The sequence below is a fragment of the Hipposideros armiger genome, unplaced genomic scaffold (genome assembly GCF_001890085.2).
Source record: "Hipposideros armiger isolate ML-2016 unplaced genomic scaffold, ASM189008v1 scaffold_87, whole genome shotgun sequence".
Lineage (NCBI taxonomy): Eukaryota > Metazoa > Chordata > Mammalia > Chiroptera > Hipposideridae > Hipposideros > Hipposideros armiger.
In genome coordinates this window covers 1,969,521-1,992,941 of record NW_017731437.1, presented here as the reverse complement: position 1 = coordinate 1,992,941, position 23,421 = coordinate 1,969,521, and the positions used below count along the sequence as shown (strand labels likewise).

At 46.2% G+C, this 23,421-nt stretch overlaps 1 protein-coding gene across 3 annotated transcripts in view; it reads right to left on the bottom strand.

Moving 5' to 3' along the window:
* Window positions 1-23,421, bottom strand: part of SEC14L1 (SEC14 like lipid binding 1) — a 49,348-nt gene that overhangs the window by 3,128 nt on the left and 22,799 nt on the right. The window contains exons 4-16 of one of the 3 annotated variants that reach the window (XM_019644399.1): window positions 15,458-15,607; window positions 15,225-15,356; window positions 14,005-14,133; window positions 12,946-13,180; window positions 11,315-11,424; window positions 9,414-9,603; window positions 7,569-7,657; window positions 6,154-6,224; window positions 5,170-5,341; window positions 4,719-4,853; window positions 2,710-2,844; window positions 411-662; window positions 219-235 (exon numbers count right to left, since the gene is read on the bottom strand). In XM_019644399.1, coding sequence (XP_019499944.1) covers window positions 219-235; window positions 411-662; window positions 2,710-2,844; window positions 4,719-4,853; window positions 5,170-5,341; window positions 6,154-6,224; window positions 7,569-7,657; window positions 9,414-9,603; window positions 11,315-11,424; window positions 12,946-13,180; window positions 14,005-14,133; window positions 15,225-15,356; window positions 15,458-15,607 — 1,817 coding nt within the window. Of the gene's footprint in view, window positions 1-47; window positions 663-2,709; window positions 2,845-4,718; window positions 4,854-5,169; window positions 5,342-6,153; window positions 6,225-7,568; window positions 7,658-9,413; window positions 9,604-11,314; window positions 11,425-12,945; window positions 13,181-14,004; window positions 14,134-15,224; window positions 15,357-15,457; window positions 15,660-23,421 lie in introns of those variants that run through there. The other 2 variants (XM_019644397.1, XM_019644398.1) reach the window with 2 other exon arrangements.

The following is a 23,421-nucleotide window of genomic DNA, read 5'->3' as shown; positions in this document are numbered from 1 at the left end:
GAGTGCCCTAAGTACTCGTTTCTCTCACTTCTATTTAGTGTTTTCCTTTGAAGGAAACAAATGGAACATGGTCAAGGACTGTCAGGGAAGTCTCCTGAATCCCAGCTGAGCGCACACAATGCCTTTTCCTTCCTTCCTGCGTCGCTTTTGTGAAACTACTTCTAAAGAAAGCTCGTGCACTTCAGACACCTGTCAGTCATGGCTTCTGTCCCAAGCCACTGCTCAGGTGTGAGTTCTTTCTCTCCTAAGACTCACTTGGCTTCTTCAGTCCTTCTGATCGTAACTGAAACCAGACACACCTAACTGCTCTCCCAGACACAGCGCCAGCCGTCAGGACAGGGATGCAGCAAAAGACTCTCCCTTCTCAGGACACAGAAGCAGAGGGGCTACAGGGACCTGCAAGGCTTTACCTGCACGCTCTCTCCCTCTTTGCAGATCAGAGGCGACTCCACCATGCTGTAGTCCCGGCCCAGCTGCCAGACGCGGTCTATGAGCTGCACGTTGTTCCCTCCTGGAGAAGTGATGCTGTGCGCCCCCAGGGAGTCCTTCTTGGGCAGCTGTGGCGACCTCTTGGAGTGGTAGATGTTAAAGACAATGTCTCCTTTGCACACGTCGAAATCCCAAGTGATCACCGAAGAGGCATCCACAATCTGAATGAGAATCTGGAAAGGAGACTGCGTCCGTCAACCAAGGTATCTGAGAGCCTGGGCTGCCCCCGAGCTGCTTTCCAGCCCAGCGGTGAGGGCCGGGTCGGGGGAGATGCGCCCTTATCAGTGGATCTCTGCACCCAGATTCGCATTCGACCCTTCAGGTCTCCCAGTCTTTTCATTCTTTCCACCATTGGCCCCTGCCGTGCATCACGGGTCCAGCCCCATGACTGCATTAGCGCCACCTGCAGTGTCCCATTACACGGGCATTAGCGCTCTGTAAAATACTGGGTCCTGGCTATAAAAGGGTCTCAATAATACAAAACAGGGGGGAGGCAAGATGGTGCAGACGTGGGTCCATGGACTGCTTGAGGCTGGCAGCACAGGGAAGGCCCAGAGCAGGAAGGGGGCGTGAGGCCAAGGACCCCGGCACCTCTGCTCACATGGGCTGAGTGGGACGAGGGGAGCCACGTGGCACGGGGTGGGGGAAGGGCCAACCTGAAATCTCACTTTACACGGCGCCCACATAGTTTCCCAGCAGGAATGATCAAAGTTATAGTTTCCAAAGATGCGTGTGGGAGGGACGTGAGAACTAAAACCAGCTGTGCAGTTCTGCACTCGCTGAAAAGCATTTCAGCAGGAGCCAGGGCCTGCACGCCCCCGCTGCCCCCACATTTGCAGGGAGCCCTCCACGTGGCCTCGTTAGCACTCTGCTTTGTCACGCGGGCTCTTCCTTCAATTCCACCACTGCCACTTCTTGCTGCTAAAACACCACTTTGGAATTTCCTTAAAGAGCAAATTCCAGAAAGCACGAGGATAATGTCTAAGAATAGCAGTGGCACTAATGACTTGGCCTGTATGGTTCCTTCAACAAAGTGGCTCCCCAGGGGCAGCGCTCTCCACAGACCTTTGTCCCCCACTCAGCTGACAGGCACCCTCTTTCCTGCATTCACAATGGGGACATTTAATTCAGCCTTCATTTTAGGGGTATCACCGTCCTTGACTTGCGCTTTACTTAACCCTCGAAGCAGAAATGAACTTTTTACTGTTCCGATGTAGAAAACCTGGCTGCCCATTTTCACAGATACCCTGTGACTCCCAAGAAACGTTATTAGGCCACTGAGTTCCTTCCCATGAACAAGAGTGACGGTCACCTAAGAAAAGACCCACAAGAACTCTGCGTCCTCTAGCCGGCCCCCACGTAAGAAATACCAATAATCCTCAAGACGCAGTCATGAGAATCTGCCCCCCGCAAATCTATGACCGAGGCACAACATATTTTTATCTCTGCCTGTTTAAACCACAGCAACAGTATCAACCTGCCACACAAGTGATGGGCAGATGACATTGGGAGACACAGAAGAGGACAACAGCAGGTGGCCGGGCTGGGCAGCTGCTGTGGCAGAAGGCAGAAGGGGTCAGCTCCCGGCCACCACCACGGCCTGCCTGAGGCCCCGGCACATTCTCTGAGTGCCTCTCCAGCAGCTCTGAGCCACAAACCTCACCCTGAGACTCAGGAAAGGCAACTCGGTGAGGGCCCCTCATTCCTCAGGTCACTCACGGTGTCACAGAACACACCATGTGTGTAAAATATGGGGGTACTCTTGTTTCCATATCACAACGTGATGGCAGGAAGGGCAAAGAGAGACGTGCTAGTTTCTCCTCAATCCATCAGACAGACAAAAATGGGAAAATTCCTTTAAAAACATAAATAACCAAAACCCAGTCAGAAAAAAACAGAAAATGAAATTAGTCCTACATAATCATTAAGTAAACTGAATTTAAGAGGCAAACAAACAAACAAACAAACAAAAAGAGGCAAACGTCTGCCCACGAGGAAAGGCTTCCTGTGCACACCTGTTAGGGTCTCTGGTAACCTGGGGGGATGAGACCTGTTCCCCTTCCCAGGCGCTCCTTTCTATTCTGAGATGCCTGTTCTTTCAGAGTCGACCTTTACCTAAAGCTAACAAAACTCTGAAGCACTGGATTCTTGTGAACTAAAGCCTACTGGGGAGATGCCCTGAAAGGGATGCGGCCCCGCGCACCGTCCCGGAGGGCGCACCTCGTGCGGGGCTCCTTTGAACACGCTGGCGGACTGGTAGATGGTCTCAGTCCACAGCTTCAGGTCTTCATTCTCCAGCTCCTCTGCGGTCCTGTACAGGGACTTCGGAACCAGTCCACCCTCGGGCACTTCACACTGGAAATGGAAACACGGCCGTGAGAGCTGTGCAAACACGAGCAAGCCCTCCAAAAACCAAACATTCCGGCAGGCACCGTGTCCTGATAAGGTCGGCTCCCTGAAGCTGCTTGGGAAATGGAACACGCCGGCAAATACTCTGTAGTACTGAGCAACACGATTTCTAAAAACCACTTACACACGTGTATCTTGCTTTAAATAAATGAGAACGAGTTGAAGCTGATTTACCACGGAATTCACACTAGTATGTATAAGGTACTGGACTCAATTACTGAGGCTGGTTTATGTAAGAATTACAAGTACTTATACTGCACTGTGAAGGGAAAACACTACATTAAGAAGAGTTTTATGCAGCTCCAGGCATTATTTTTATTATATGCGATTACGGCCAAGATATATAAGCAGCGATGAAAGCTTCATGTCTACCTCGTCAGAAAACCAGTCCGTAACACCAGCCAAAAAATAAGACAGCTTCTTTTGAATTTGCTTCAAACAGAATAAGTTGAATTAGTTCACACATTTCATATTTTTCCTAGTTGACCTTGATATAATGACTTAATACGACAATTCATAAATCCAAGTGCTTCCTGTACTATCAGCCCTGGGAGGCAACCACACAGAAAACACACACTAGTCTTCAGCTGGCAGTGCAGCGCGACTGGAAACACGTCACAGCAATAACGTCATGTTGGAAGACATCAGACTGATGCGTGGCTCAAACCCTCCAACGGCAGGAGAGCGGAAGTGAGCACCACGCTTCAACGCCAGCCTGAAGGGCCGTGCAAGAGAGCGGAGAGGAAGCCGGAAGGCTGGAGTGCGGCGACCTCCATTAGTTACGAGGACTCGTCCATCATGAGAACATCACGGTGGTCCAGGTGACAAATGTGGGCATGACTGGCCAAGAGTCAAGTCTTCCGCTCCAGCGTAATTCTAGTCATTAGAAGAGGCAACCACGTGGACGGTTCCTATGTAACCTGAGTCGACTGTGGCACCGACCTCCTCGGTAGCTTCACGGGTCCTGGAAAGCTCGGGCCTGTGATGTACTTGCTCCCCGCACTGCACTGCACTACACCTGCAGCTCTTACAGCAGGACTGCTGGGCTCAGAGCTGAATTGAAATGCTGCTTAAACTCCTCTAGCCATCCGGAAAGATATCTCTAGAAGCCCAATTCATTAGCTAAATACAAGAGTCAAATTCAGCATGTCCACATCTTAGAAAGATCACTTCATTTCCCATGAAGGATCAGAGGGATCCTTTCTCTAATAAAGAACTTGACTTGTGATACCACAACTCCCTGTTGGCTTTAGCTGTCACTCGGGCAAGTCACCAGACCTCTGCAGGTTTCGGTTTCCCTCACCCTCACATCAGGCAGTTCAGCCTCAGAGGCTGCAAAGTCCTGAGGGAATTAAACTTCTCTGAGTCCCTCATCACAGTACAGGGTATAGAAGTGGAGGCATTTGCCTGATAATCTAGCAACTGAATGTATTAGAAACCCCAAATTACATAAAAGAAAACTAGTTCCCTTAATTGATCCCCTTTAAAATGTTATCCTGATTTATTGTCCACGGGGTAATCTTTCTGAGAATCACTACGATTTTTTAACAATGTTTTTAAAAAACGCACAGTGCCTCCAAAACAGTTTAAAAATCTGACTCACAAAAGTGGAGTGAATAAAGCAAGCTGCAATTAGATCAGATTCTAAAACAAATTCTCATTAGGATTTAACAAAGAAATGTGCGTGGTATCAACAATGGCCTGGGTGGTGATCAGAGAGATGCTAGCCATAAAAGCTCTGAACATCATCTGCACAAACCAATACCCGCCTCTCCTCCCTGTAAGCAGCCAATCGTGCGGTGACTTTCCCAAGTACGTACCATGCACTCTCCGCCCAGGAAGTCTGGAATTATCTCTTTATCGATGTAATCCAGCAGGCCTCCAGGACCCTGGTAGTCATTTCCTGCGTAAATAAGGAACTTCCTTCTGGTGTTGTCATCAATAAATGGACTAACCTGTAAGTAATCAGAAAAGACCATGCAGTCATGTTGGCTTGGCTGTCTGATTTCCAAAGATTAAAATTACAACGTGCTGCTGTGAGTTGGGGGAAAGGGAATTCAAGTTTGAACTGCTCTTTTTGTAAAGCCCACTTACACGACATTAGGAAACCCAGCAAGTCTTCCTTCCCTTCAACAACTGGAGAGGTTTCCTATCTTTCCACGTTAATCCTTCCCCTAACTAGTTAGGGCAAAGTCACAGAACACATCTGTAGGCGGACGCACGCTGCCCTCCCCACGCTGCCGCCCGTCACGCCATAGCCAGGCGCCTTACCAGCGTCCAGAGCACAGGGAACACCCGGGGCGCCCGCAGGATGAGCAGGCGGCCCAGTGTCTCGGGGTAGTTGGCCTCCACCACCTCGATGATGCGCAGCAGGGCTTTGACGCCGGGCCGCCACAAGTGCCGCATGTTCAGTCCCTCCAGGTCCACCAGGCAGGTCCAGGAGCTGCAGGGGCACATGCGTTTTACTCACTGCACGGCATGCTCAGGCCCCACGGCTGTTTTTTTCTATTTGATATTATAAAATAGTCCCTTCTATTAATTTCCAAAAATACGCCAGTTTTTAGAATTAGTGCTCTGAACTACACTTGTACGTACTTGGATAAAGCACATGGAACCAGTGCAGCAGGACCACCCCTGAACTATCGCTAAGTTTCTCAGCGATCCGGCAGTAACGCACACGACAGGTACAGCCACCTCTATGGCCATCACGGGACACAAGGCTGGCATTTTAACAGGCAGTGTGACTGAACTGTAGTAAGCTTCTCTTCCACATTTACTGAGAATTCGGCAGCAAGAATCCCTCAAAATCCTGCCCTCGTGGGGCTGCCACTGTTGTGAACCACGGGCAGCCTCAGTGTCAGCCTCTGACTCACCGCCCATTTCCAGGACAGCCACCATAAGGAGAAGCAGGATTTTGGAACACAAAGTAATTCTTTTAGCACCGCCCAACCAAAAATAAAAAAACCAAAAACAGACAAACCAAAACCCGCAGCTCTGGGCTCCCCAGGACCAAGCAGACTAACCAGACAGGCCAAGCCACGCAGACGGAGGTGACAGCAACGTGTGGAGGTGCAAATACCCAATCCAGCAGCTGTCCCTCGTCACCGGCCATACTGTATGCTTACCTATATTCTACCTTTTAGAACAAACACTATGGAAAACAGTAAACTATTTAGATTTGATTCTAAAAATCAACCGGAGATATTTAACTCTTATTCGCAACAAGCTGGAAGGAAAAGTAAGGTGGACATCTACCTGATAGGCCGGCCAAACACTTTCGTGTTTTCTTCACACCGTCTTAGCCCTTCTTCGTTGATGGAGAGAACCTGTGCATAAAATGGCCATAAAAACTCATGAGTGTAAGATGGTAACACTACCGCGTCGAGCTACGAAAGAGAGTAACAATGATACAGCACAGTTCAGGGAAGCAGGAGAGCCAGAAGGCCATCTATGTAGGTTTTCTGATGCACACAAAACATATCCCCGTCAAGGAACAGCTCATGCTCAAAAGAGAATGAGCACTGTCCTCTGTGACAAAGGTGACAGATGCTGAGTGAGGCCACAGGAGGAGGCACCAGATGGGCAGGGAGGCCGTGATCTGCTGCCATGTCTTCAGAACAAGTGCTCCTGGGACAGTCGGAGATAAGTGTCTGCTGAGTAAGGACACGTACCAGCCAAGAGCAAGGGCAGGGTTAGAACAGACTCCAGGTACGGCAAAAGGGACCTTCTGGTTTGGATGACAAACCCTTCCCTACAGAAGTGGTCCCTCTACACCTTCACGTGCGTGTGTGCATATGGATACATATGCACGTGTGTGTGGATATGTGTGCATGTGAATATGTAAGCATGTGTGTGTATGTGCATACAATGCATGTGTTGTATGGATATGTGTACATCGTGTGCATGTGGAAACATAAGCATGTGTGTGAGTACATGCACGTGTGAGCATGTGAACACATAGGCATGTGTGCATGTTTACATGTGTACGTTTACATGAACATGTGTGCACATGTGGATATGTATGCATATGTGTGAATACACATGCACGTGCGTGGACACATGTGATGTGTGTACACATGGGTACATGGGCATGTGTGTGCTGTGGATGTGTACGCACAAAAGTACGAGCACACACGCAGAGGTGAGGGCTAACAGAGTGCGCAACACAATGCCAAAGATAACTGGGTTACAGATGTGCCTTTTAAAGTTTTTGTCTGTCTTTTAATAAAAGCACCGTAACTGCCCGCCTCGTGGAGGCTGCAGTGGAAGGGCTGAGCCTCCAGGGAAGGAGGCATTTGTAATGGCCCAGATAAAAGACACTAAGAGCATGGATTAAGGAAGTGAAGAGACATTTCAAAAGGACAGTCAGGAAGCGGGGAGGGTAGGGACCAATTCGATGCGGGAGTGAAGGGCAAAATATGACTCAGAATCACTCCCAAGTAGTCACCTTGAGTGGCTATGCTGATTTTTTTTCTTGATGCTTCCCTGTGAAAGACATTTTTATAACTTCTCACTTTTGAAATGTTTTATATTAATAGATTTTGCTTTCTAATTACAAAAGGAATGCATGCTTGTTAGAACAGGACAACGGTAATATCCCAGTCTCGCTGGCAGAGAGAGAAAGTGTGAAGCGTGTATGGAGCCTGGCATCCTCGGCCGCAAGCACTTACGTATCTCAGCAGGGCCTCCTCCCCGAGGGCCCTCACCAAGCCTTTGGTGTCCATCTGCCCCAGCCTGAGCACGTAGAGGGGCCGCCCGTCTGCAGGAGAGACGAAGGAAAGTCATTACCAAACCACTCGTGCTGTGAAGCCGAGGATACAGCCCTAAGACCCTCAACAAGGAAACAGGCTCTCCCATATTCCAGGGACGCTCTGTGCCCTGTCGCACTGAGAAGCGGCAGCTGGGTTCCGTGTGTGCGTGCGCACAAATCCCCCCAACCTCTCCCCACGAAACTAGAAAAGGGAAAAACAAAAGTCACTGACAGAGCAGCCTAGCAGGGCCTTAGAGGGGCCACGTGAGCTCTACCTCTGTCCAGCTCTGACCCCCGGTACTGACTGTGGCCGACGCTGGGCTTAGCTAACACCCTCAAACAACCAGGGCACTGAGCAGAGCTCTGACTTCCAACAGTAGGGGGACATCAGAGTACCCACAGACGCTTTTTCTGTGACTACAGAGTACTTTTTCTTTTTCATTTTATCGGTTACCAAAAATTTAATGTCGAGATTTTCTTAAAGCTAGTGTCCCTTAATTCCACCCTAAGGGCCAAGGTAAATGAGGACTTTCTAGAACTCTCAAATCCATACCAGCCAGCACACACTGGCTCTGCTTTATAGCCTGCAGGTCTAATGGATGGAGCCTGGGAGGAACCTAACTTGTTATATAAATCCATGTCACCCTGAGTCAGCCACACAGAGACAAAAGACCCTGGTGGCCAGAGTGTGTCCCTAGGGTCAGTCTAGATGCCCGCCACTCAGTGCCACAGGAGAGCAGCAACAAGGAGGACAAGGACGGAAGACTTATCTTCTGATGTTAATGGAGGGTCAGCGCTGGCTGGCACGCTGACACAGGGGCCCATGTTTTCCTTGTATTTATCACCTGGCGAATTTCACCTCCTAGTTGTGGGTCTAGATCTGTTCTACCTAAAGCAAAAAGGGTTAGTTTTGTGCTCCCAAATTTTGTTGAAAGGAAGATTTATAAAAGAAAAATCTCTCCCAACATTTAATAAGATACATTTGTTAATGTCTTAAACTTCGTAATCGTTCAAGGGTCGGAAAGTGGAATAAATACATGCTTCTAGTAAAAATTAATAAAGCTACAACTAATCTGGGAAGTACAAAAGGAAGCCGGGAAAACAGACACATCAGAGCTTCGCAGTTTTGAAAGGACCTGTTTGGAGGTGGGGGAGGTGCCCGTGGCCTCCCCACGTCTGCGGTTCCGTCTGTCCACCATCATGCTTGGAGTCAGGGAATGTGAGCATGCCTGACAATGAGGCTTTCCTACAAGGCCTGGGACGGAAAGCAGGCCGAATGGGTCGCTCAAAAATCATCCCTCGTTTTAGGTGTATCTCTGTCCTTGGCTTAGGTTTTGCTTACTCCCCCTAACAGAGCTGAAGTTCCTCACTGTTTCCATGTGGAAAACCCGGCTGTACATTTTTATAGACGCTCTAGGGGTTTAAGTCCTTGCAAAGTTCCTTGATTAGCACTGTGCTCCGGAAAAAACCACCTTCAAAGTTTTGGTTTGTTAAGTAAGTTCAAAAAACTCCGTTTAACTAAGAAAGGAACCAAAGTAACTTGCCCAAGGGCAAGATGAGTCGTGAGGAAGGAGCCAACCGTTTCGGGCCTTCCTTCTTACTCCAAGGGGTATTTCCCCGGCAGGTTAGGAGCGTGGCACCGTCTGTGACGAAACAGGCCTCAGTGTGTTCAGGGCAGGACAGGGGGACAGTGCACTCAAGGGCCCACTTAGCTCTACAGAAGGAGGTCTCTGAGCACATCTTCAACGCCACGTTCACACGTTACCTTTGTCGTGGTGGTGCCAGCCTCCCGCGTAGTAGTCCTGCAGGACCTGGGGCGGGTTCCAGGTGTCAAGAATGTAGTCAACCTGGTGCTGCTTCCGCCACGTCAGAGACTGACACATGACCTCTCTGGCTTTGTCGATGTTGAAGTCCCGGGCCCGTAAGAACCGAAGAATATGCTCATCTTTGGGGATCTATGGAGGGAAAGCCATGTTTCTAAGCAGTGTTAGAAGTTGCTAAGGGAAAAAAAACCAAGTTACCAAGGGAATAAGACTCTAACGCTCTCACCTCTTACCGAGAGTGGGCCGCATTCTGCACTACTTAAAATGAGCCTTCCTCCAGTATTATTAGCCCAAATCATCTTTACAATGTTCCATTTCAGCTTCAGTAAAGTAGAATGAAGGCACAAATAATTTCTTAAACATAAAATGCTTCAAAATTCACTGGGCTGATCTATGAATTATGATCTGTGCACTCGTGTGTGTGTGTGTGTGTGTGTGTATGTGTGTGTGTGACTTAAAAAGTTAGAAAACAGTGTTGCTTTTGGTAACGGTGCTCCTAACACACAGGAACCTTCTCTAGAGTCCACCGTTAGCAATCAATAGGCCAGCTTCCCAGAGTAAAATGCAGGGCCAAGACAGAGTCTGAGTGTCACTGGACCTGCTGTCTTCCTCCACGGCCACATGCTCACGAACGAAACACCACTGGGCCACAAGAAGTGAGCCGTGGATGGGAGTTGGAGAATCCTGACGAGCCACTCCCGGGAAAATACCCCAGAGCACTGAGATGGCTCCATCCTCACTCAGAAAGGACCACTGCCCCTGGAAGTGGTTAAGAGTGTGGGTTCTGGAACCAACGGCAGGCTTCCAACCCTGGCCCCACTGCTCACTCGCTGGAAGGCTGTGGGCAAGTTACTACATGTCCCTGCCTCAGTTACCTCGTGTGTACAGCAGGGATGATAAAAATCACACCACCTCATAGGGCTGCTGGGAGGATTTACAGTTTTTTGCTTGTTTGTTTGTTTTTTAAAGGTTTTATTGGGGAATCGGGGAAGGGGAACAGACAAGTTGCTGTCCTTTTTGTTCTTCAGTCTAGTTGTGGAGGACGTCGCCTCACTAGCCCAAGTTGGTATTAGCATTGTGTTCTTCCTGGGTGAGGCAGGAGGTCGCCGGCAACTCATGGCAGCCCAGCTCCAGGTCGAGCTGTTGTTCACCATCTTAGCTGTAGAGGGCACAGCATCACTGGCCACATGTGGGATCCGAACTGGGGCCCCGCTGCTTGGAGCTGGTGTCCCAAGCCAACTCCTAACCAACGTGCCACCCGGCCAGCCCCTACTACAGATCTTAAAACAGTGTCTGGTACATGGTCAATGCACAGCAAACGGTGGCTATTGTTAGGATGGTCATGTCCTCAGTAAGTGACACTAAGTCCTCAGAACTCTGGGCTCTAGTAACCTAGACTGGCCAAGTTAGAGAGAAGGCCGACCGGCACATCATGCCCAGCTCCCTTCAATGGGTAATGCCAGTAGCTGGCCACACACAAATCTGCCTCTGCTCACCCTTTAGTATGAGGCATATTCTACAAATCTAATTCCTCGTGAGGCTAAAATTTTACCACAAACCTCAAAATCAAAGCTCAAACATTTCTAATCTCTGAATATTCTGTGAACTCACTCAAAACTTTCTAGACATGTAACTGTTTTCAAGCAAGACCATTCTCTGTAAAACCTAGAAAGATACAGCTGATTAGAGAAGGGCATCATAACCTGCCATGACCGGCTCAGATGCCACACACAGACACAGATTCCAGGACTTTTATATGGGAGGAGACATTCCCAGCTACAGCAACTGGGAACTTCCACTCTTAGTAACCAGGAGCGGGGCCAGACAGGGTGCTGAATCTCACTTTGCCCTTGTGGGTTTCCTGGAGCCACTGGCGAAGCCGGATCAGGCAGCTCTCTTGCAGTGGGGTCAGGTCACCCAGGTACCTCTTGATGTAGTCTGCATCTAGTTTGTCTGGAAAAGAAGTGACACGAAATAATTTTCAACAAACAACACTGGCACTGGAAGTGTTCCCAAGTCCTGCTCAGTGCAGCTGACGGGTGGTTAGTCTTAGAACTCAGTGACACTGCAGGGAAGGCAGATTGCAAAGGCCGCCTGAGAGAACCTCGGTGCTGGTCTTTAAAATCAAAGCACCGACCAAGCCACAGGTCAACTTGCTGAATCAATTATAGTCCCTAATTACCATCAGGTCACCTCTACTTGCAAAATCTCAATACTATTCAAGATAGACGGATGGCTATTAACAGATATTTAATTATTTTTTGTTCAAAGCTATATGAAAAGGACTTACATGACTTAAAACTATGAAATAACACAAATGGATCTAACCCAGCAGTTCTCAACCTTCCTAATGCTGTGACCCCTTAATACAGTTCCTCATGTTGTGGTGACCCCCAACCATAAAATTATTTTCATTGCTACTCTATAACTGTAATTTTGCTACTGTTATGAATTGTAATGTAAATATCTTTTAGTTTTCCGATGGTCTTAGGCGACCCCTGTGAAAGGGTCGTTCGACCCCCAAAGGGGTCGCAACCCATAGGTTGAGAACCGCTGATCTAACCTATCTTGAATAGAGCTGTGTTCAAGAGTACAAGAAATCTTTTTCAATGATAAGGTAACAAACAGGAAGAATGAGATATTAAATTAAGTACAGCAAAGACAAATCCACAAGGGGGAAAAACAGAACATAGCCTCAAACCAACTAAAACGGCTCTCTCTCACCTGCCACCTGCTGGAAGCTAACAAGTGGCCTAGCTCGGCTGGAGAGAAGATACAGGGAAAGAAGTACCAATAGTTTAGCAAGACTCCGCCTGGTGGAATTTTCTTATTTTACAATGGGCATCACTCTGAGAAATGAAAAAAGGTGTGTGTGTGTGTGTGCGTGTGTGTGTGTGCACGCGCGCGCGCGTGCACGTACAAGGCAACACAGCAGCTAAAAGCAGCCTCTGCAGCCAGCCATCAGGCTAACCCCAGCCCTGCCACTAACAGCTGTGTGACTCCATGCAGGTTACTCAGTTTCTCTGTGCCACCGTTAACTCGTGTAGAAAACGAGAATAAGCATTTCCTACCTAAAAGGAACTATTATTAAATGAGTAAATGTTCATCAAGCGCTTAGGGCAATGCCTGGCACGCAGGAAGCCTAAAAGGTGATGATGATAGAACTATGGTATAAAAGGATCAGCTGCTACCTTACATTTACTAAAGATACCTTCAACTAAAATAAACGAAAAGCATTTCCTGGTCTCATAACTTGATATAAAACCCTTCCTGCCCGTTAAAAAAATTCCAAGTTTCTTCATTCTAAGAAAAAATAAAATGAATGTGTTACAGAAGCTAGAGGAAGAGGGACAGCACGGAGGTCCATCTCTTCCTCCTGTGAGATCTAAATGTCCTACAGAAACAACAGGTAGAGTCACCAGAGAGGCCAGGACTCCCTCTGACGGCCCAGTCCTGCTCTCACAATGAACCCACCGTCAGGGGTTCCCACCACGGGCTCAGGCACCCCGCTCGGGTTACTGAGGGCCTCGCTGCTCAGCCCTTCCTTCTGCGCAGCGTCTGGGACCACAACGGCCAACGACGCTGCCTGTTTCCTGCACGACGCGGATGTCTCTGAAGAGGCTGCGAGAGAAGGTGGAGTCCAGCGGGGCACAAAGGTTATGCCTTCTTCTTCTAACTGACGGAGATAGTACTCAATTATTTCTTTTCCCTTTAAAACAAAACCAATTTCAAGGTTAGCATATATTCAACATTCAAATTACTCATCCCTCATAGGTTTTTAAAACACTAATAAAAACTGAACTGCTACAGAATAAAGAGGAAAAAGAAACGCCAAATGCCTTTGTGTTTTTTGTTTTTCATAATTATTTTACCTCCTCTTCTCCAAAAGTCTAGGAAATAATATCTAAAGCGATGAGTTTTTTCATAGGACTAATTAAAAGCGTGATGTACCATACTTGCACTCAATATGTGCTTTGTGTCTCAATGCAAATTCTTTCCAAAGCCCTAAAATGAAACAATCTTTCAAAAAGTACTCATAATCCCACATGGATACATTTCAAAACCAAAATTCCACAGTAACGAGCACCAGCATAAAAAAAGAAAGGACAGTTCTTCTGTGGAAGACGAACCAAACAATCCGAGGTCTGGGGACCTGAGGTCACCTGTAGGCGTCTGTCCAGCATGCAGGAAACCCCCCCACCCCCAGCAGATCCTGGGGGTTCAGAGGCTAGCTGCTCCTGCCTCACCCCTCCCAACTTCCATTTTCCCCAGCAATTCCACGCAGAGAATGCCTCGGCCAGTGGCTATACGCTCTTCCTTACCTCACTGGCAACCAGCATTGCCTGAACCCCCATCTAACCTTCCACCGGATCCCTGGGATATCAGGCATGGGGGAAAATCAGAGTATCTCCTCTTTAAGAAATGGCTGGGATCCCCAACTAACCCGTTCTCAGGCTCCCAAAAATACTGCCAGCTCGAATCTTCTCAGGGATACCTGCCCACCCTTTTCCATAAAATCCCAAATAGACTCACTTTTTTAATGTTGCTGGTATATTGCTTCATTGCAATTTTTTCCACTGTACTTTCAAAACCAAAGAAAGATTTAATATCTAAACTTGCAGACTGTTCAAAACAGGTCCAGTCTTCATTTTCAGGATGAACCTGCAGTTAAGTGAGAAAGCATTCCCATTACCTATACTGACACCTGAGAACACCATTTGTTAGCTCCTCAAATGGTAACCAGGAGAAAACACTTATTTTATTAATAATGTCACTGTGGTGAAAGTAGTAGATGGAAAAATTACAGAGAGGTTCAAAATCATGAAAAGACCAAAAAAACATTTCTAAAATATGCTAAAAATGACTGTTACAAGGAGAGCTTCATTTTCATTCTTGGTTTGCTTGTTCATTCATTCATTCACGTCTACTGAACAGTGTTCTCCATCGTGAACAAAGCCAAGGTCCTTGCCGGTGAAGCTTCTAGTACAGCAGCGGGAGACCATTAGCCATGAACATAATACACAAGAAATTATATGATTGTTGGGAGAGAAGTGCTACGGAAAAAAGAAAAGATGGAGCAGGACTAAAAGAACTGTCGGGGACAGGATGCAGAATTAAACAGGGTGTTCGGGGCTGGTTTCATCGAGAAGATCTGAGCAGGGACTGGAGGAAGGTGGTAGTCAGGCAGATGGAACGCTTGCAGCAAAGCTCCCTAGGGAGGCGCACCCCCGGTGACCAGGACAATAGGACTGAGCGGAGGCATCATTTCCTGAGTGAAATGCCCAGACACTGCTGGGTGTGGAGCCTGAGACAGCATGAGCCGATCTCACATGCTGTCAGTGGGTGGCTCCAGAGGCAGACGTGATCGGAGGGTCAGGGTGGAAGCAGAGAGATCCAGTAGGTTATTCTAATAACCTAGTAAGAGAATTCTTGAGACAGGGAGGGCCGAGTGATGCACCCAGCGCCACTCAGAGGAACACAGTTCCGGGGCCTCCCATACCCACTTCTGACGTGTCAGAGTGAAAAGCAAACCAAGGCACCACTTGGCTATCGTAACTGCTACACAGTGCGATCCTTTTGCAGCAAACCGCACCTGCTACCTGTGGGTCCCACTACCGAAAATGAGAGGCAATATCTGATGAAGAACTGCCCTCAAAGACAAAGAAATGCATTGTGTCAAGAGACAGCCGAACAGTTCTCAGAAGCCCTAGGTCAGCAGGCTCCACGTCCTTGGCTGAACGGGGAATACTCACGGTGTAGCAGCAGTGCTCGTTAATGATGACCCGATTGGAAAATGTTTCATTATGGGCCTCGATGTGCAGAGTACGTTCCCGAGAATTCAGTGAGTTCTTCTGGACAAAATAAACATAATCGACTCCTGCGATCTTTAAAGAAGAAATAAAGAGGAAAGGGATTCGTTAAGAGCACCCAACTGCGATACAAGCTTGAGCATAGCCCAGCCCGGTTTCAGGGCCGCTTCAGTTACCTTTTTCAGCAGTCTCGGCGCGTCTATATCCAGTTTGCAGCGCCTCTCTATGACATGAATAGCCCCATCTTCACTCTTGAATTCATTCACAGTGTCACTGTCCACAAACATCGGAATCAAAGGACACGTCGGAAACCTCCTTTCATAGGCCTGGGGGTACATTTTTAAAGAGGGGAATTTACATTTGTCACTCATCTTCTCCCTGGAATAAAATCATCTCTTAATGAGACATCACAGCTATTTTTGTCTCCACATCTTCAGCTTTCATTAAAACAGAAAAAGAGGTGATGTTCATGGACTGAAGACTCAACATAATAAAGCTGTCGGTTCTCCCCACATGGATACGGGAGTTTAACATAATTCCTATCAAAATCCCCACAAGATTTTTTTTTGTAGTTATAGACAAGAATATTTTAAAATACATATGGAAAAGCAAAAGAACTGAAACAATTTTGAAAAAGAAGACTAAATTGGGAGGAATCACTGTACCAGGGCATACTATATATACAGAGGGGCCAAAAGAATGTATACACATTTTAAGAAAGGAAAACTGTATTAAAATTATAATACTCAGTATATACTGATAACAAAAGATGAATACAAGTCACGTCTGATGTCTGCAATTTACAAGAGGTGCTCAAAGTGGTTCCCATCAGCGTCCAGACACTTCTGATTACAATGAACTACTGCTTGAGCAACGTTGACCAAAGTGTCCACTTGCATATATTTTTTGGCACCCCCAGTATAAGGTACAGTGATGCAGGCTGTGTGGTGTGGGGAGAGGGACACACAGATCAATGGACACAAATGACCCCCACAAATATGCCCAACTGATTCTGACAAAGCTGCAAAAGCCATTCAGTGGAGGAAAAATAGCCTTTTCAAACAGACAGCACCGGAGAAACTGCACATCCATAGGCAAAAAAATGGACCTCCACCTAAACCCCATAAAATTATAACATCAAAATTAACTCAAAACAGATCACGGACTCAAAACATTTTTGTGACGTTCTTGAAATTACAAAAAGTATAGAAATGGAGAACAGATTAGTGTTTGCCAGCGATTGAGGAAGGAGTAGGTGGGAGGGAAGTGGGTTTGACTATAATAGGGCACAAGACAAGTGGGACACTTGGGGAATGTCCTGTATCTTGACGGCGTCAATGTCAGAATCTTGGCTGTGACGATACGTTAAATAAAGCTTCCTGAGATGTTACCATTGGGGGGAAATGGGTAAAGAGCACGTGGAACCTCTCCACATTGTTCCTTGTGAATAATACATTACTAATGTATTGTGAACCTACAATTATCTTGAAACAAAATATTTAATTAAAGAAAGAAAAAGACCTTTACGTAATTCATCCAAACTTTTTGAAAATGCACACAGGCACCAGATGTAGTTTATTTTACTCCATAGCAATCTGGGAAAAGGACCGAGCTAAAGACACTGGTGAATTCACACTAAAGCTGAGGCCATCCACTGGCTCCGGGGAGTCTGGCTGGAAGGAGGAGCCTGAACAAGACGCCCAGGGCTTGCCTTGGCAGCTGTGCTCCGCTCTGCAGGAAGGTACTGCGGGATGACACTCACGCTGGACTGCAGGATGTCGCTCCTCTATTAGATGTCGCTCCTCTACTAGGTTGTACTACAGTGGAGGCAAGGGGCAACTGTGACTTCACATCTTAAATTAACCGCAACCAAGCACAGATAGATTTAAGGAAGAAACTGACGGTGCTGAGGAGCTTAGTGAGAATGTGGAGATGGTAGACGGCTCTGATTTTGCCTCCAACAAGGTGCAGGGGTTTTGGAGCACCAAACAAACTGCCTTTCGTGGACGAGTTTCCTGATGTTCCCCTTGAACAGGCCTGACCGTCAGAATACAAGTTAACGCTCAGATCACAGAAGCTGCCCTGGGAGACCCCCGAGAGCACCAGAGCACCCCGAGAATCCCTCCACCCAGGATTTTCACTACCATTCCACCCCAAGGAATTGTCAGTTTCCTGGTAGGTATCTCCTCTTCTCTCCATAACAGGACAACCAATCTGAAAACGTTATGCTGTGTTCCTGCTGTCTATACATATGTAAGGAACCATGCTAGGCAAAGGGAGGGGAAGGAGAGAGGGAGGGGAAGATGAAGCAGCCAGGTCAGGAAAGGGAGGCAGAGAAACACACAAGTGTTACCTAAGCAGCAGCAAGTGCTATAAACACCCCAGGACAAAGAGAACACATTCAGCCTGGAGGGACAGCAGCGAGGAGGCTTCCTGGGAGAGGAGGCATGTACACTGGGTCTCAAAGCGTGGAAAGGTCTGTTTATAGTCAGCCATGAGGGGAGAGCATTTCCGGGAAGAGGTCCCAGGAGTGCAACTCCGAGGAAACTTCTGGGTGCAAGCAGAGACCCACAGCCCAAAGGGGGACCAAGACCAACACAAGACCCTGCCCTCTGGAGCCACCTACTCAGCAGGGGGTGCAGAAGGGAACTCTGCCATGTAACTAGTCACCGTCTCAGAAAATTCACATGGGAGTCATGCCCAGGATGGCCTGGAAGGGAGGCAAAACCCACGTGGTGACAATTATATTTGCTTTCAAAATGTTTTTACTTTGGGTGTTTACTTCTGGGAAAATACATTCTTCATATTTATCTGCTCCCTCCTCCACTCAAATATATTCTGAATCCCACTGCTGCTATAATTTTGATAAATCATACAATATTTGTCTCTTAATGCATTTCATAATGAACATTTAAGACATTTATTCAATTTCTCAGATCATACCACAGATAATTCTCAATAAGGCCCTAAAATCTGTTAGCATTAAGTATTACACACATGAACAATTCTAGAAAAAAAAATTGCCAACTATCATTTGTTCTACACACTGACACAGAAAACCGTCTAAACTGACATTAAAAAAAAAACCCCAAAAAACTGGCTTGTACATTCCAGCACTATGACGTACCAAGAAATTGAGAGTACAAGGCTTCAACAAAACAATTCTTTTTAAGTTACATAAAGGGTAGAGTGAGCACTTAGCAAGAAACAACTTCAGCCAAGATCTCTCCTATTTAAGCACCTATTATACATTTTCAAAATACCCACAACATCCTTTAAATTCTACAATACAGTGGTCAGCATAAGGCATTACCTACAGTCTAGCCTTGAATTTAGAACAGTAAAAACTTTCCATTCCCCATGAAAGGACCCATCCCTGCAGACTCGATGTGCACATTCGCTTCCACCTTGGTGTGCCCCAACCAGAAGGCACTTTAGGATGCAGGCCAATGAGCAACTGACACAGGGAGTCGGATGCTTCTCTCCAAAGCCCTGTGGGCATGAACAGTGGTTAGCGAGCATCTCCCTCCCACCCTCTGTCCCTTCCTCCCCGTCACCCTGCCCCGAGACGCATTATTCAGCCACAGGGCCGAGACCAAGTCCTGTATCTTTGATCCCCAGGAGACTAAGGACCTTAATGCCTAAAAGTTGCTGTTCAATAAACATTTCTGAATTATGGAATAAAAGTTTATATAATAAACCTTTTTGTTTCTGTGCTCACTTACCTGGGCCTATATTTCAGAGATACGTAAGGTTAATGACCTCTGCATACTCTTAGTACAGAAAACCCTCACTTTCTAGGGGATTATGGAAAAGGACAGCTGCAAAAAGGTGACATAACTTTAGTCTCTGAAATCCTTTACAGACATCAATCTCCTAGTTTTTTCAGCATGAACTGAAACCTCTAAAGTTTCTGTAGCCTCTGAAAAACAGAAGCGTTCCAATGTTATTGAAATCATTAATGTGTGTTCTAGCTCTATCCACAGGGAAAACCTAGAAGCGATGACACCTCAGGAGCAGTGAGCAAACATGGCGTCCAGATCTTGGCTTCTAAATACCATTCCCTACTAAAAAGGAACCCTCTTGGAGAAATGGCTAATGACAAGTTTGGAGCAAGGAAAGGTCAAGATGAGCCTGAAGCATCTGTTACCAGAAAGCGAGAAAGTGCCAAATGGCGGATGGGGCCATGTCACAAGGACACAGGACCCAGCCTGAATGGGCATCCTCTCACGAATTCTGGGACAGCTGGAGCACTAGAAAGAAGTAAGAAGGTAAAGCATTATAAACCATATAGTGATGCTCAAAAAAAAAGGGCAGGGAAGGAAATTTTACAGAAAAACCTCAGCCCATCACCATTCTGCAACCACTAATTTACAGTAACTGATTCAGGCAAGGATCGTCAATGGATGTTACCGAAAGGTGGTTGCTAGAAGAGACATTGCAGTCTCAAATGATCATCCTGCAGATTATGACAAAGGAACCGAGGGACAAAGGTGACTTTATAATGGAAAGAGCCAAGAGACATCACCCTTAACCAAACGACTGAATTTAGGACAATCTGACAACCTGACGTGATGCAATGGAAGCACACACAACCAATGTAGTCCTCAACAAAAATGGTGAACCTGAAGCTACCTGTGAGGAAACCAGACAAATCCAAATTATGGAACATTCTACAAAACAACTAGCCTGGACTCTTAAGAAAAAATGGCAGTGTCTTGAAAGATGAAAAAAAAAAGCAAAAATTGTCTAGAATAAAGGCAAATAAAGAGACAGGACGATCCCATGCTTGGATCGAAATAAAAGTAGCTATAATGAATATTTAAGGAAATGCAATCATGCATTACATATTAAATGGTATTATTCTATCAGGGTTAAATGTCTTAGGTGTGATAATGATGACAGTTATCCTGGAGAGCATCTATTCTTAGGCAATACATGCTTTACTATTTAGGGCAGAAGTGTTATGATAGCAAGTTACTTTCAAATGGTTCTACAAAAAAAATGGGGTGTGTGTGTGTGTGAAAGAGATAAAGCAACATGTTAATTTATCTAGGTGAAATGTATACAGGTGTTCACTCTATCAACTTTTTAAAAATGGAAATTGCTTAAAATTAAAAGTTGATAAAAATATTAATACAAAAAGCTAACTTTGGGAGGGTTAAGTGCACATGTAAACTAACAGTGCTTTTGCATGCAACTGATCAAATATGACAGTCACATTTTACACATGAAAATTTATACAAATGTTAGGTTTGCCTGAAGCTCTGAGGCCAGGGTAGCAGGCCAGGTGCTTGGGTCCTGCGCCTTCTCACAGAACCACCTGCCCGGCCCCAGCGCGCTGTGGCTCCAAGGAGAGGCAGGCCCAGAGCACTCAGCTTCTGGTTTTTCCAAGAGAAGACAATCTGGATGCTTATGGAAGCTTCCCGATGTTTCAAACCCTGTTTGGGCCAAAGTGACCACATTCACAGACCTCCCACTTTCATCTCTGCAGGAGAGCCGAGCAAGAACCCCCTCCGAGGAAGAACCCCATGTTTCAGCCCTCACCAGGTGCGATGCTGCACCACCAGGGCAGCAGCAACTTCCAAGTGTCTCATTTTTTCACCAACTATCTGCAATATTATCAAGTCATTTCCTAATCACACTCACCACTTAGCAAATACAAAAATCCAGAAAGGCCAAACAAAATGAACTCTGCCAGAAGTGATTTCTTCAGAGAGAAATGTTCTCTGATGTCTCCTTTTAAAAGGAACAATTACTTTTGTAGGAGAAATAACCACTGTAATCATTTGCTCACTCTTTTGGTTCAACACAGAAATTGTTTCAATAACAAAAACAAGAGGAGAGCCCGAGCCCATTTGCCGACAGCAGAGCTGCCTCCTGGGTAACTGAGCTCCCTCCCACCTTCCTACACCCACTCTTCCTCTTTCAAAAGGGATTTCTGAGCCTGCAATTTGGGAGCTTGGCAACAGTACTTTGTTTTTAGCCAACCTTTGAATGCAATTTTGACATTAAAAGCCTGTACTGTGAGAAAGGAAACCACATTTTAGTGAAGACATTTCAACTCGAGAATTAATGAGCTTAACACTGCCTTCTGCCAGGAAAAACTACTTAAAAGAAATTCCAGGTAAAGAACCTCCCTTTAAATGGAACCATGTTCATATCCTATTTAGCCAACAAACTAAGTCAGCTGCTTTCCATACAACAACTGGGAGACTGTGTGGCACCAGACATGGCCATCAAGCTTACTTATAAGCAGAACTGGTTTTACCCTGGAAAGAATCAGTATGTGAAAAAACTAACTATGCCTTAAGTCTCTCTTAGAAGTTGCCAGTGTCTCAAAGAAACACATACAACATATCAAGAAAATATAGCAAGCTGACCAAGGTCCCTCAGAGTAAATTCTGTAACTGAGTCACTATCAAAATGACAGATCTGTACAGAGGGCCTGCCACATACAGGCACTCTGCTAGGATTCTAGGGACTGCTAAGTGGAGGACCCAGGAACGGGGTTTACTTAGAGAGGCGAGACAAAAAACATTCCCTTGTAGGGGACAGAAAAGATGACTGAGCCAGAAGGTGATAAAGACCAAATGAACTGTACTGACAATAAATTGCTTAAGACACCCAGGGGGAAAAGTCACTTCCGGCTGGGGCGGTTAGAGAAGGCTTCACTCAGGAAGTCCGTCTGCACAGGATCTTGAAGAGAGTGGGCAGCTGTGGAGAAGTAACCCAGGGAGAAGGGAACACTCCTGGTGGGAGGAAATCAGCAAAACCGAAAAGACAACTCCACAAGTCTTACAATGCGTTTACAGAATGCAAAGGACTCAGGAGCTGGCTGGAGCACAGGAGGTCGCCCCATGAAGGGCTTCAAGCCACGGTCTGTTGCTGAAACTCAAAAACATATGAACATTTAAGCTAATCCCAGATCTTAAAGTGACAACTGCCATGGGGACCCGGGGGCCCTGACACGCCACTTTATCACAGTGCAGTCCTTTGTGGGTACTACTACTAAGAGACACTTGTATTTAGTCCACTAGGAAAACGAGGTTCCCAACTACACACTACTTGTGAATGTGTCCATATTTAATAAAAACTAAAAGGTATTTATAAAAACTAAAGTTTGTGAAAATTTAAGCCCTTTAAGAGAAAAGTTAAAATCCAGTTCGTTGTGATATACTTCATTCATCCAACTACTTACTGACAACCCCATCAGATTAGCTATTTTCAAACTAGTACAAAGCTAACAAGGGTAAAAGGGCAAGCACAATTATATCAGCTAAGTGCTCCAATTAAACCCAAGTCATTTCACTCCACCGCCAGTCTTTCGTTAGCCCAAGATATCAAGTCATAACAACGGGCTGGAATATCCACTGGTAAGATCAAACAAGAAAAGACAATGAGTACACTAAAACTAAAAGAAATATGTAAAAATACGATACACCCCAGACATTTCCCTCTAAGATTAAACTCATTTGAAGTTTAAATTATGAATTTCTTCTTAGAAAACTTCAAATTCCATGGTCCTGATGACACGTTTTTCCAGAGGTAACGTTTAGTCAGAGAAAGATGCAAGTTCAACCTACGGGGCTCTAAGATCTATGCGAAGGGCACCAAAGAGAATCACGGCAGATGCCTGAGTAACCCACGGAAAGAGGTTGGTTTCTTTTCTAGGACCTTCTTGTTAAAGCAGGACTATGACGACTATTGTGGAGGGGACAATGACAGCTGAGAGAACAGACGGCACATGTGTTGCTCATATACCATGCACCAAAACGTTTGCCATTCCAAATATTTTACATATTATTTTTTACCAGGAACACACTGTTTTACCATCTCCCTCTCCCAACACCCACTCTCACAGTTACCACAAGTTTTATAAAGCAGCTATATTTACATTTGATAAAGGAGCCACCTCAATACACATTACTCTACAGAGAGGGACTGGGCAAACACTGGTAAGAAATGTGAGTGATCTGGCATCCATGTATCATAGTTTCTTTTATTCATATCCACTCTTTTGCTCCAAGAATACTAAACATGAAATGTTTTCGTTAAAGGATAGGAGAAATTTCCTCTAAAACCCACGTTTCCTCGTAAGACAGCACATGGGCTGAGGACATTTGTGCCAATGAGTGTG